Here is a 14,881-nt window from a genome sequence, read left to right on the forward strand (position 1 = left end):
CAAGCTTGGAGTTTAGAGTAGATGAGGAGACAGCTTTTTTTTTTTTTAATTCTTTTAACTGCTGTATCCCCAAAATCTGCACCAGTACTTTTTACTAACAGACAATAAACTGGACTAATTTCAACTAGTCCAAAAAAGAAAGAAGCAATTAGGTTAAACAACTGTCAACATGTAACAGGCACTTGCTAGAATGAAAAACTAACAGACAGCATTTTGATTCATTTAACTACCAATAGTATACTTTTTGGAGAAGGCAATGGCACCCCACTCCAGTACTCTTGCCTGGAAAATCCATGGACAGAGGAGCCTGGTAGGCTGCAGTCCATGGGGTCGCGAAGAGTCGGACACGACTGAGCGACTTCACTTTCACTTTTCACTTTCATGCATTGGAGAAGGAAATGGCAACCCACTCCAGTGTTCTTGCCTGGAGAATCCCAGGGACGGGGGAGCCTGGTGGGCTGCCGTCTACGGTGTCGCACAGAGTAGGACATGACTGAAGCAACTTAGCAGCAGCAGCAGCAGTATGGTTTTGAGTGAAATTATCTTTTAGAATCATCCAAAAGCAACAGTGTTTGAAATTTAAGACTTTAGACAAACATACTTGGTTGAGAAACTTTTATTTCCACAATAAATATTCAGTAACATGTACTTTAAAAATTTTAAGCTGAAATAGTCATAGTTTTACTATGGTACAACATTGGGCATTTTGATCATCTAGTTGAACCATGTGTCAGAATTCTGTCCTGAGAGTAACTGTAATTAAGCCATTTTCATGAAGGGCCAGTTTGGCTTTCTATTCAAGCACATATCAAAGAGAAGGTTACTCAATTTTCTATGTCTTTTTATTTTGAAAATTCTTAAGATTTATAGAAAAGTTGAAAGGATAGTACAGAGAGGTCCCTTATATTACTTACCCAGCTTTCCAATATGTTAACATACCTAATCATGGTACATATGTCAAAACTAAGAATGAACACAGGTATATTATTAACTACAGACTTTATTTAGATTTCATCATGACTTTTTTTTTTTTTTTTCCTGTTCAGTATCCAATCCAGAATACCACTGTACATTTAGAACTTCTGGTCTTTAGCAGGTTCCCATCCATTGTGTTTCATGTCTTTCAACAGTTTTGAAGAGTATTGGTCAAGTATTCTGAAGAATGTCGCTCAACTGGGAGGCATATGATGCTTTCTTATAATTAGACTAAGGTTATTTGTTTCTTAGAAGAATACCACAGAGATGAAGTGCCCTTCTCATCATATCGCATCAGGGAACATGCTATCAAAATGACATATGACTGGTGATGTTAATCTTATTCAATAGTGAAAAACTCAATCAGATTCCACTATTTTTTGGAAGTTAGCCAGTAAGTCCATCCCTCACTCAAGGAGAGGGGGTTTAAGTTCCATCGTCAAGCAGTGGGAGTAACTACATTTATTATTTGGAACAGACTTCTCAGTTTTTATGAGAGATGCCAAATCTATCTCTAGTTCAGCTCACAAAGTATATGGATTATCTCCCAAGCTGTGTCCTAGGTACTTACAGAAATCAAAAACTCAGTAGAGACGACACCACCTAGACTTCAGTTTAGTTTCAGCCACAGACACAATTCCGCTTCACTATAGAATGATTCCCCCATACACAAATGAGATGCTGACTTTGGGTGGTATCTTATTTTTTAACAGTTTTAAAGATGTCTCTCTTAGGATTTTAGGTATATTAATTACAGCACCTATTTCCTGAAACTAATAGTGTTTTGTTTCAAATCCTGAAATGCTAGTAATGATTAGATTATAGTAAAATCATCCCATTTCTATTTGAATACCACTAGTGTTTCATATTTATATTTGGTGTCAGGTACGTAAGATATCATAAGGAAGAAATATTCTACTTTTATCAAAATAGTTAACTTTTTGTTAACTATTCAAATTAGCATGTAGCAATATGCTATGAACTCTTTATATTTATTATATAGTATATATTTTAATGATAAAGGTCAATGAGGGAAGCGGTATGATTTTATTCATTCATAGGGATAAAAACTGAGATTCAAAGATGTTTCTGAAACCACTCAGAAAACACACGGCTAAGGTAAGATCCAAACCTAGGCAGTCCAACTTGAGAGCCAATGAACTACGTGTATATTGTTAATCAATTATATCCATTAACCATCAAGTTGTATATGCTTTAAGTGTTTTTTTTCTTTTTACTACTAAATTTAATTTCATAACATTGATAGGAATTATTTAAACTGTGTAGGTGTATTTAAGCCTAGTCCTGCTCCATCATTCTCCAATAGATAACTCATTTTAACTAATCAGTCATTGATTCTACTTAATTAATTCCATTAATAATGCAATTCCTGAAAATTCTTTCAAGATTTTAAAGGCGCTTTTTACATTCAATGTTTGCAGTTTTTTAAACAATTTGTTCCTGAAAAATTGTTTCTATAACTAACATTAATATGATTAAAATATTAACATAATCTATATATACCTTCATTTCTACCAACTCCCCGTTAGAAACCACTGTTCTTGATTTATTTCTTATGAATTCGACTAGACTTTCTCACTGCAAATATAATAAGTACTATGTTCTCATGTTCTCTTTCAACAAAAATAGCGTCTATTAATAATACATATCCATCTTTACTATTTATTTTTAATCTTTTAACAATATAGTTGTTATATCTGTATGTAGAGATTTATCTCACTGGTCTTATAACTACATAGTATTCCATTTAATAAATGAACTATAATTTATTTGTTAACAAATTCCCCCATTAATAGAAATTTAAGATTTCTCCTAACATTTACTATCATAAACAAAGAAAAAATGAATAACTCTGAATAGCTATCATTTCACATGCCTGCAACTGATGAATTGTTAGGTTAAAAAGTACACGTATTTGTAATTTTGACAGATATCAATGAAAATAAACTGCACTCCATATGGGGTTATACTAGTTTATGCTCTAGTTAGCAATATGTGAGATGCTTGCTCTTCCCATGTGTCTTGCTAACAGAGAAGGATGCTGAATTTTGAGATTTCTATCCATCTAATACATGAACAATGTGCTTAGTTTTAGATTATATTTCCCTTACTACAGGTAGAATTGAGCCACCAGGGAAGCCCCAACAGGTAGAATTACATTTATATATATATATATATATATATAATACATATATTCTACTAGAGGTAGAATTTACCTCCTTTCAAATACAGTTGTGCCACATGTATTTGCCTCTATAAATTGTTCACTTACATACATCCTTGCCTATTCTTCTACTGGGTTGTCTTACCAATTTCTAGAGAAAGCTCATCATGCAAGATTCTTTTAACTTTCTCAGTTTCTATACTAATTAAGAAAATTATCACTGATTTTGTACATTCATTACATTTGCCCTTTCTTCAGTTGCTTAGCGGTTAGCTAGCCATTTTTATTACAATTTTTAAAAAATCAGATTTTAAATGATTATCTCTTTTAAATCTTTAATTCCTACTTTCTAATTTATTATTTCCATTTATTGTAATTCCTTATCTAATGTTTATGCTTTAATTCTTTTATTCTGTATTTCTTTTCTATTGTTTCATAGCTATGATATTCCTCTAAGTACTTCTTTGCTGCTGCTGCTAAGTTGCTTCAGTCGTGTCCAACTCTGTGCAACCCTATAGACGCAGCCCACCAGGCTCCTCTGACCCGAGGATTCTCCAGGCAAGAATACCGGAGTAGGTTGCCATTTCCTTCTCCAATGCATGCATGCATGCTAAGTCACTTCAGTTGTGTCCAACTCTGTGCGACCCTATGGACAGCAGCCCTCCAGGCTCCTCTGTCTACAGGATTCTCCAGGCAAGAATACTGGAGTGGGTTGCCAGTTCCTTCTCCCAAGCACTTCTTTAGCTGTATTCAATGGGGTTTTGAAGTTGTTTTCTAAAAATTCTGCAATTTCAGTGTACTTTCTCTTTGACACAAAAGTTGTTTAATAAATTTTAAATGTCTAGGAAGAAGAAACTTAATTTTTTAAATTTTATTCCTACTTTCAATTTTGTTGCATTTTAACAAGAAAATCTTGACCATTTTGTCTCTCTGTTTTGGATTTTTTTCTTTGACCCTACTACACCCTACCATGTCCAGCCTCCCTGGTGGTTCAGATGGTAAAGAATCTGCCTGCAATGCAGGAGACCCAGGTTTGATCCTTGGGTTGGGAAGATCCCTGGAAAAGGGATGGCAACACACTCCAGTATTCTTGCCTGGAGAACTGCATGGACAGAGGAGCCTGGTTGACTACAGTTGATGGGGTGGCAAAGAGTCAGACATGACCGAGAGACTAATACTTTCACTTTCACACCAAGTCAAATTTTCATTCATGGACTTCCCTGGTGGCTCAGATGGTAGGGCATCTGCCTATAATGCAGGAGACCCATGTTCGATCCCTGGGTGGGGAAGATCCCCTGGAGAAGGAAATGGCACCCCACTCCAGTATTCTTAAAAAAAAAAAAAAATTTCATTCATGTTCCATAAGCACTTGGGAGTTACAGTCTTTATTAATGTGGTACCTACTGACTTCAAGCTATATTAATCAGATTTACTTTACTATTTATATTCCTCTCCCTTTTGCCTTTTTATGGGCTGGGGTGAATTAGAGTTTGTTTCAATGTTTTAAATTATTAGTGATTATTTCTCCTGTAATTTCTGTTTCATTAAAGTTTCAACCTTTAATATTATAAAGTATCTTTGTTTATGTTGTTTATTGCTTTTTGGCTTGAATTCTAACTTGTCCAATAATAAGACCATGATTCCTGATTTTTTTCATTTGTATTTATGTATTACAGTTTTGGGTTTCCCAGGTGGCACTAGTGGTAAAGAACATGCCACCAATGCAAGAGACTTTAAGATATGTGGATTTGATTCCTAGATAGGAAGATCCCCTGGAAGATGGCATGGCAACCCACACCTTAATTCTTGCCTACAGACTCTCATGGTCAGAGGAGCCTGGTGGGCTATGGTCCATGGGGTCACAAAGAGTCGGACACAACTGAAAGGAGTTAGCATGCATATGTCACGTTTTATGCTTCTTGAATTTTATAGATTTTTAAAAATCATCCATTATATGCATTGTTCTCAGTTTTATTTATACAGTATTCTTTAATATATTGACAGCGTTACAGTTTTCTTTTTTTCATCTTTTCTTTTTCTTGGCTGCATGGCATTTGGGAGCTCAAGTTTCCCAACGAGGGACCAAACCTATGCCCCCTGCATTGGAAGCACAGGGTCTTAACCACTGGACTACCAGGGAAGTCTTGATGAGCATTACAGTTTTAACTGTTCATCTTTGTTGTTATAAAGGAATAAGAGGTCCTTTATGTGTAGGCAGTTCATGTATTTCCCAATGATGGGCAATGATAAAATCTCCATATTTACTCAAATTTTCCTCTCTCCTAAAGCATCAAGTTTTATTCAATAGGCCTACATTTTTATTGTCAGCTTACATGGATATCCTTTGATTCTTTGAACTTTGTCTAGTTTCCTCCTTTCCCTAGTTCTTTCTCAATTCATTATAACAATAGAATTTCTACCTTATTAGGGCATACAAAAAGGAGATACCGGTCTGTTATTTGTTTTAGTCTTAGTTTTACTATTAAATTAATTCAGTGTTCATCAAGAGTACTTGGCTGTAGTCTGTCCAGTCAGTCCTAATTGGCTGAACTTAACCCCTAGTAATTTTCTCAAGAATTATTCAGAAAAACAGTTCCTTACATGATTAAAAATTGTTTGGCAGCACACTTTTATGTAAAGGATACTTTGGTTTCCATTTTCTTGAGTACTTGACAGTTACTGCTTTACATTTTCTACTGATGGTTGTCGTAGACAAGCTGAAGCCCAGAGTAACTTTTTTTCCCTTTAACTTGTGAATGTTGAAAAAAGGACTTAAAAAAATTATATTTAAATCCAATAGTATACTTTTCTACAGACCATTTCAAGAAAAATGTTCTTGGTACACAGCATATACCCTTTAATATGGATGGCAAGATCTATATTAGAAGCTCACTGAATTATAGGTTTAAAAACACTTGTTTAGTTACATTGTTCTGCTTTTCTTATTTGGAAACTTTATTTACGCTGTTTATGTTTTTGGAATTTCTATGTCTTCTGTATGGATCATTTCCTCTTTAATCCTTCTGAACTCTTTTATATTCATCCATATAATGCGCATCCATATATTCCATGCACATTATTTGCTTTGTTTTCATTTTTATCTTCCGTGTACCTTACTGTGCTATCCACAGAGTTTCTCTTCCTTGAGCATCTTCCAATTTCATTTTTGTGTGAGAGTTTTTCCTTCCAATTTGTTTGAAATTTTTGTTAGCTCATGATTCAACATTTCAAAGTTATTCCATCATTTCTTCTAACTTCGTAAATTTCTGCTTTGGAGCTTCCCTTTCTCACAAGAAATTCTTTCTTACTTTTTAAACTTACAGTAAAAATTTTAACTATATTTATTGTGTACTTCATGGCAATATTTTCCAGTGACTATTCTTCATGTACTGGTTAGTTCTGCTTATCATTTCCACATTTCTATGTTTTAAAATGTGTGTTTCTTGACAATTTTTAAGAGCTTGCATAGAGGGAAGAAGCCTTTATTAATTATTCCCAATCAATTTCCTATTCTTAACCAAAGTTAAATGCTGCTAAGCTGCTAAGTCACTTCAGTCGTGTCTGACTCTGTGCGATCCCATAGACGGCAACCCACCAGGCTCCCCCGTCCCTGGGATTCTCCAGGCAAGAACACTGGAGTGGGTTGCCATTTCCTTCTCCAATGCATGAAAGTGAAAAGTGAAAGTGAAGTCGCTCAGTCGTGTCCGACTCTTAGCGACCCCATGGACTGAAGCCTACCAGGCTCCTCCGTCCATGGGATTTTCCAGGCAAGAGTACTGGAGTGGGGTGCCATGAGCCATATCTCTTGAAGTTAAAACTGAATATGCTCTCACTCCTGGTATTCTATCACCTAGTAAACTTACAGTTCCTCAAGTACACATTACTCTTTTCTACAATCCTGGCTTTGTTGAACTATTCTCTAGATCTATAATATCACCATTCTCTCTTAACTATTGATTTGGTACCAAAATGAAAATAATATTTACTTTTCTAGACTATTTAGCATGTTAGACATGTTTTATCTGAATGGTGTGAAATTTTCATTAGTATTATTGATCACTCTCCACAGTTCAAAATACCAAAAAAAAATTAGCAATTCAAAAATTCTGAGAGGAACCCTATCCATCGTTGCTAAATGGCAGTATTTGGGCTCATTTGTATATAAAATGGACTTATACAAGACTATTCATGCACAGGACAACATAGTATGAAAAACATTCATTATATCAGCAAGTGATTTTTGTTTATTTTTTTATCAGCAAATGATTTTTAAAAGTGTCTAAACTCTGGACTTTGGGGAAAAAAGGAATATTGTAGGATCTTCAAATCACAATAAGCCTCAAAATTAGAAAATAATACAAACAGATATTAAATATTGACTTAGCTGTCAGCAAAACCTCAATATACATATTTGCCTGTGTCAAGAAAGCTTTCATTGAAAGCATATCCCCATGTCCTTTATTTTATTTGATGAAATATGTTACATTATCTTTAAAAGCATGCAACAGGAATAAAGTAAATTACTTAAGTGTAAGAAACTGTTAAAACAACATTCTTTTATAAAATGTTTTTCTTTTTACCATAAGAAGTTATTTTCATTGTAACATCATTCCAATCAAATTTACGTGTTACTAAACCAGTAAAAACACAATTTCAGTAGATACTTCTATAATTCATTATGAAAAACATCAACTTACTTGTGACCTAAATGCTTCAGAAAATATCCCAGAACCTTCAGAGCTTGAACCCAAATACTTTCACTTTTAGAGGCCAATAATTTGTAGATTACCCTAAAATATATAGAAATAAATGATCTTTTGAGCACATTTGAATATTAAAAATATAAGCACTGTATACTTTACAAGGAAATTATAAATGTATAAAACATAAAATATCTCAGAATTTTAAATTCTTTGAAAAAATTTGAAAACTAGCATATTAGTTTTCTTTATATTTGAACTTCAAATACATACTCACAAGGACAAAGCAATTGGTTGTTCATAAGTAATGCCTCCCAGCACATAGAATATAATTTTCAATATTAAGACTCATGCTCAGTTAAGCCACATTTCTTCTTCTATTAGAATTTCCCCTAACATTTGTACTTAATGACCTTTTTTCCTGGTTATGGCTAATTGGACCAGGGGAGTACATACCTGCTCAATTTTTCTTTTCTGAAAATTTGGAATAAGTTCTGAGAAACAATAGCTAATCTTTGTTGGGCTCTTGAATTAGGAAATGATTTAGAACAGAAACGGTAGGACAGCCTTGCTCTGTTCACAAAGGCGAGTCTATATACAGAAGAATAAAGCAGCTATATAGGAAGTAGCAGAAAAAGCAAACTGGTTTCCTCAAAGAGTTTCAATTCTTGGTTCCTACACAAATGTGTTGTACAACAAACTAACATATGACCTAACTTACAATCCCTTCAAATAATATTTATATGTACTTCAGAAATTTTATCTCATTTTTTTCCAAAAAATAATTTTTTTTTCCTGTAAGGTGTGTGGATACTTAGTTGCTCAGTTCTCTCCGATCTGTTTGCAAAGTATAATTTTCCTATCATTTCAGGGACAGTAACAGAGAAAAACAAATAATTGAAAGTTAATAACATCTATTTTAAATTGTTTAACAGTAGCTTATACTATTAAAAACAAAATAATATATTGTTGATAATACTATCTTATTACTCTACTGAAGAATAGATGATGAGAAGAGTGATTACTTCCTTCAGAAGATAGTTTTTTAGAAAAGCCTCAAGTTATTAGCATTAGTCACTCAGTTGTGTCCGACTCTTTGTGACCCCATGGACTGTAGCCTGCCAGGTTCCTCTGTCCATAGGATTCTCCAGGCAATAATACTGGAGTGGGTTGCCACTCCAGTTCTTGCCATTCAAGTTCTTAAATGAATGTAAATTTACACTGAAATATACTTTCAGAATTATTAAGGACCAATATCAGTAATGAAAAAAAAAAAAAAAAAGACAAGTATGAGAACAGAAAAGTTATTATTCTGTCATTGATGTTTTAGTCACTAAGTCGTGTCGAATTCTTTTGTGACCCCATGGACTATATGCAGCCTGCCATGAGATTTCACAGAAAAGAACACGGGAGTGAGTTGGCACTTCCTACTTCAGGGATCTTTCTGACTCAGGGATCGAACCTGCCTCAGATGCACTGGCAGGTGGATTCTTTACCACTGAGTCAACTGGAAAGCCCATAGAAAAGTTATACATTTCAAAAAAAGAGAAATATTCAGGGAATCATAAAAAGAACATTCAATAGCAAAAATAATCTTGAAAACAAAAGTAAAACCTCACAGCATAAAAATGTGACTCTACTCAAACATGTTATCAGAAACTCCACAGAATTCCTATTCTCTAGGAATAACTTTGAGTTTAAGGGATAAAAAGGTATAAATACATCTGAGATCAACAGAAATTATGATTTAACATTTGAAACATGAAAGATCTAAGGCCATCAGACATCTATGCTACATAGGATTTTTTTTACAACCAAGTACTTATTTAAAAAATAATATGAAGAATGAATAGGAAATTTACCAACGATTCAGTTAATGACCGTTTACTTACAATATAATCTGATAGGTGAATTCTAGTTAATTTGCTTTAGCCTACTATATTCAGCCAGAAAATGATGTAAAAAAGAAACTGTCTACAATGGCACCCTACTCCAGTACTCTTGCTTGGAAAATCCCATGGACGGAGGAGCCTGTTAGGCTGCAATCCATGGGGTCGCTAGGAGTCGGACACGACTGAGCGACTTCACTTTCACTTTTCACTTTCATGCATTGGAGAAGGAAATGGCAACCCACTCTAGTGTTCTTGCCTGGAGAATCCCAGGGATGGGGGAGCCTGGTGGGCTGCCGTGTATGGGGTCGCACAGAGTCGGACACGACTGAAGTGACTTAACATTAGCATACTTTTCTTTAAAGGTTTTGAGATACAAAAATATTACATTTTTTGATGCTCAGTTCAATGTTGTATTACCACAAGGTTTTCTTTAAGCCCAGTTTAATATTATCAGTATTAAATTAAGTGCAATCTTTGTGTTCACTTAGTATGTATGAATTATAATTAATCAAAAATTTCCCCAGACATAACTGTTACCCTTTAGTTCCTATTTTCTAGGGTATAGATTTTAAAATTTTATACCTAATATATCTATTTTTTCAATATTTTAAACAAGAACCTACATTCTCCACATTCTTTTTAAAATGAAAAACTAAAGTAGCAAATTTTTCATCTTTGTGATTGTTTTTAACATACTGGTAACAAACAATGTGACATGTCCAGCTGGTATCAACTATGAGAAACATGATTGTACCATATGAAATTGCTACTATTCAGTAAAATCACTAAGTTTCAGCAATTTCATAGAGTTCAATCTCACAGTAAAATATACTTGTAGTTGTTACTAATGAAATGTATAATTTTATTATTCAAATAGATTAGCAACCCCATGGGTTGTAAACTCAATGGGAAGAGTGATGTCACAAGATGGATATCCACATAGAAATAAAGTGATGGCTTCTCTAACTTGAAAAGGAAATCCTTCAAGATTATAAAGTTGTTATTTGCTGATATAAATGACCAAGTAAAAGAAGCACTAATAATATAGTCTTTTGACAGTTATTAATATATTCTTTACAAACTCTTTTTAAAACCTGTGAAAGCTCACTGAGTTACATGTGGCATTACCTAGATTTCTTATTTATACAAATAACTCAGATTCCAGAAAAAATGAGAGAATCCCTAAGAGGCTAGGTTATAGGTTTAACGTACTTAAGAATACTAACCAAGAAACTGTTTTATTCATATCTACACAATTACTTTACAATCAACATAACTAAAGTTTTCAAATTCTTCGGTTTTGGATTCTAATTCAAAAACATTTCATCCCCATCTTCCCATCACACTGCCATTGTCCTGGCTCATTATCCCTAATACTTACGAATAAAATAATTTCTCTACTGGTCTTGCTACATTAGTTTTATCCCTTTCCAACTCATTCTCCACATTGCTCCTTGGAAAAATAGAAATCTGCAAATCATTTCTATATTCAAAATTCTTTAGTTTTCATGACCAACAGAAAAAATTTAAAGTTCTTACCATTTAATGGATCTTTCAACCTGGCCACTCTCTACCTCTTGAGCCCAAACTTAGAATTTTCTAGAGCTTTCTTTAGCTGAAATATACCATGTGCTCTCATCTTTTTGTCAAAAAATTTGCTCTTTCAACTTCTTGAAATGCCTCTACTACAGTAACAATATAATTACTCTTTTTTGAGACTTGAGACCCATTTTCTATACATTTCATCAGTTTCCTGAGTATTAGGAGGATTAATAACAGCTTTCTCCATCTATTCCCTTCTTATGTGTAAGATTTTTCTATATATACCCAAAAGTTAACTGAATAGGATTATTCTGGGAAGCATACGTGTACTAAATTAAACTCTACTAATGATACTTATATTATATTCATACCTTATTCCATTTCTTTGATCAAAGGCTGGTATCATTGATGCTGGGTGTTCTGACATTAAAGCCACTAGTAACTGTAACACATCATGAATATTTTCATCCTGCATAATAAGGATCATCAATATTTATTCAATAATAAATGTTTTTTAATGCATTGAATAAAATTGTTAAAATGGAAGACCCAAACCATATCCTACCTCATGCATTGTAAGCAGGTAATTTAATATACTCTGAAGTTCATCTTCCTTGACCCCTCGATCCTAATTTAAAATATATATATATTTAATTTAAATTTAAAATTAAAACTTTAATTAAAGACATACATCAAATTAATCATTTTAAAATAAAATATAAACTACTTAAAAGTAATGATGCTTTAATTATAATACTCAGATACTTCATAACCCATAGGCTATATCAAATCAAGTTAAATAAGTAAATACTTAGAAAAGTATATTCGTCTAAAATTGCTAATATTTGATTGAATTCACTATCAAAAATATTATATTTTCTTCATCTAAGTATATTCAATCACTATTTTCTAATCCCATATTCTTTTCTTAAAATGATGCAAATTATAATAAGACTTTACAATATCAATTACTGTGTATTTTGCCATTATTTTCTATATATCTTAATCTTTTAAAAATCCTACTATGATAAAATATGTAACATATGACTTCTCAAACAGAAACACAGATGATTTTCTAGAATAAAATCTTCATGCTCAATTTTCATGCACATATTCCTTGTCTGTTTTTGTTACATCCCTCAGTATGGAGACTTTCAGAGAATATTTAACACAAAGTTTAATGCAAAGTGAAGTTCAACAAGAGTTAATACTAAGATTTATAGAATATTGAAAGTAATTCATGAATTGAAGGTAGTTATTACTGATTTTACAATATTGATTTAAACTCTGGCAAAAATTCTTTTCACTTAATATACTGCAATTATGCATTATGTAAAACTGTTTACCTTTAGTATAAGCTGTTTCAAGAAAAGTAACATAAATGCCCGCAGTGATATAATTTCTTTTTGTGATGGCCGGGGACCATCTAGAATAAAACAGAAATCAAAAAAATAAACCAAAAACCTCCATCATTGTTATTATTAAATAATAAGCTCAATGAAATTATATTGTGATATTATGGAAAATTTAAATTATATACATTGCAATTATAATATAAATTAGTAGTAATTCTGTACAGTTTCAACAGTAGAGAATATAAAATTTCAGATTGTGGCAATTTCAAATTGCTTACTAATGTCAGATTTGGGAAAAAATTATTTTTTTTAAATTATAATATATTACTATTCACTGATAAATTATAACATCTGTCTTACATGGATACAGTTCCCTACTTTTATTAACTTAATAAATTCCCTTTTCCCCCTCAAATCAAAGTTTTCCCAATATTTCTTCATCTAATTTCTTTCCCAATTTCATCACCATGGCACAACTTACATAGGTAATACTGTACTTACCTAAACCTTTGGGTGTAATGCCACTACTATCAGCAGGATTAATGACCCAGTAGTAATATTTTAGTGTATGCATAAGCTGTAATACTGTTCCTACTCTGCGTATGGTGGTGTAAATGGTAGCAGTTCCAATAAATTCAGCAGACAAATAGGTGTATAGAGAAAGCTGAACCTAGTACAGAATATTAACAAAGCATTAAAATAAATTTAAAATGCCTCAAGTGCTTACATTAAAAATATACATTCTATTCTAATTTAAATGTAAATCTATATAAAGGCTGAGAAAGAATCATCTATTATGAGGTTAAAAATAATTATTTACTAAGTGTTATTTATATTATAAAGATAATCTGCAATCAACATATTCTAATAAAATTATTTAAAAAGCCAGCTAGACTAAAGCCCTTAATCAAAGTACAATGTAGCAGTTGAAAGGAACATAATATCAGTCAGCTATATCATATTTAGAAAAATTATACATTATTGTCATAGACCCTAAAAGTTCATGTAATTTCAAATTTTCTTAACCTATTGTCACAGTATCAGAATCTAGCATGTAAGTATAAAGACAGCAAGTTTAACCACCCTATTTAAAGAATGAACAAACACCAGGTTTGACTTTTACCACAATAATTAAAATGACAAACCATAAAAAAATAGAATTTTGAAGTTATGTGGGAGACTTGAAAATTACAAAAGGCAGCTCAAAATGTCCCTTGATTTCTACTAGAATAAAAGAGAGCTAAATTCAGGTATGCAAAATAATAAAAATGTTATGCTGATATCTAAAAAATTATGAATAAATTTCTTTTAAAACAAATATTTTTACATATCATGATATCATGAAAAAAAATCTATGCTCAAATAGAATGAATTTTCCAGCCACAATGATGACAATTATTGTGATATAATTAGTTATCTGGTACTTTTTTCTTTTCCTAATCTTAACAATCATTGTACCAGATTTTCTTTCTTCGAAAGGTTGTAAGTCACTATCTAATGACTTCAGAATGCATTTATTAAATCAAGCCTAATATTTTAATATTTTTAGCATTGATTTTTCAAGAGTTCCTTTTACATTCTGAATGTTTTTAATCACTATTTTCTCCGGTTATATAACTATCATAAAAGATTTACCAACTGTTAATATTATCCCACATCTGCTTCCTTTATTCCTATTATATTATACATGTAGATGTATAAATATATTTTGATAAAACTGTTTTTTTGATGAAATGTTTGAAAGGAGGTTGTTAGCATTCAGACACTTCACCACCAAATATTTCAATGTGAATCTCCTAAGAATAAGGCCATTCTCCTACACAGAACATAATATAATTCCTCTACTCAGTAAATTTAACACTTATGCAATACTAATATCTGAATCAAGGCTAATATTCAATATTTCCCTCTTTTCCCAATAGTTTGACATTGTAAAATACCTCCTAATCTATCATTTTGGAAAGGCAATGGCACCCCACTCCAGTACTCTTGCCTGGCAAATCCCATGGACGGAGGAGCCTGGTAGGCTGCAGTCCATGGGGTCGCGAAGAGTTGGACATGACTGAGAGACTTCACTTTCACTTTTCACTTTCATGCATTGGAGAAGGAAATGGCAACCCACTCCAGAGTTCTTGCCTGGAGAATCCCAGGGATGGCGGAGCCTGGAGGGCTGCCGTCTATGGGGTCGCACAGAGTTGAACACGACTGAAGTGACTTAGCAGCAATCTATCA

General features: G+C 32.8%; 1 protein-coding gene and 1 non-coding gene across 7 annotated transcripts in view; one reads left to right on the forward strand and one right to left on the reverse strand.

The window, feature by feature from the left end:
• Positions 1–14,881, reverse strand: part of NBEA (neurobeachin) — a 676,277-nt gene that overhangs the window by 481,591 nt on the left and 179,805 nt on the right. For all 6 annotated transcript variants that reach the window (XM_061434789.1, XM_061434791.1, XM_061434788.1 and 3 more), the window contains 5 exons: positions 13,151–13,319; positions 12,641–12,720; positions 11,860–11,922; positions 11,666–11,763; positions 7,858–7,950 (listed from right to left, as the gene is read on the reverse strand). In XM_061434789.1, coding sequence (XP_061290773.1) covers positions 7,858–7,950; positions 11,666–11,763; positions 11,860–11,922; positions 12,641–12,720; positions 13,151–13,319 — 503 coding nt within the window. The remainder of the gene's footprint in view (positions 1–7,857; positions 7,951–11,665; positions 11,764–11,859; positions 11,923–12,640; positions 12,721–13,150; positions 13,320–14,881) is intronic.
• TRNAY-AUA (transfer RNA tyrosine (anticodon AUA)) lies at positions 4,378–4,449 on the forward strand. Its single transcript has one exon. It is a non-coding gene; the product is annotated as a tRNA-Tyr (tRNA).

This window comes from Bos javanicus, chromosome 12 (genome assembly GCF_032452875.1).
Source record: "Bos javanicus breed banteng chromosome 12, ARS-OSU_banteng_1.0, whole genome shotgun sequence".
In the NCBI taxonomy this organism is placed as follows: Eukaryota; Metazoa; Chordata; class Mammalia; order Artiodactyla; family Bovidae; genus Bos; species Bos javanicus.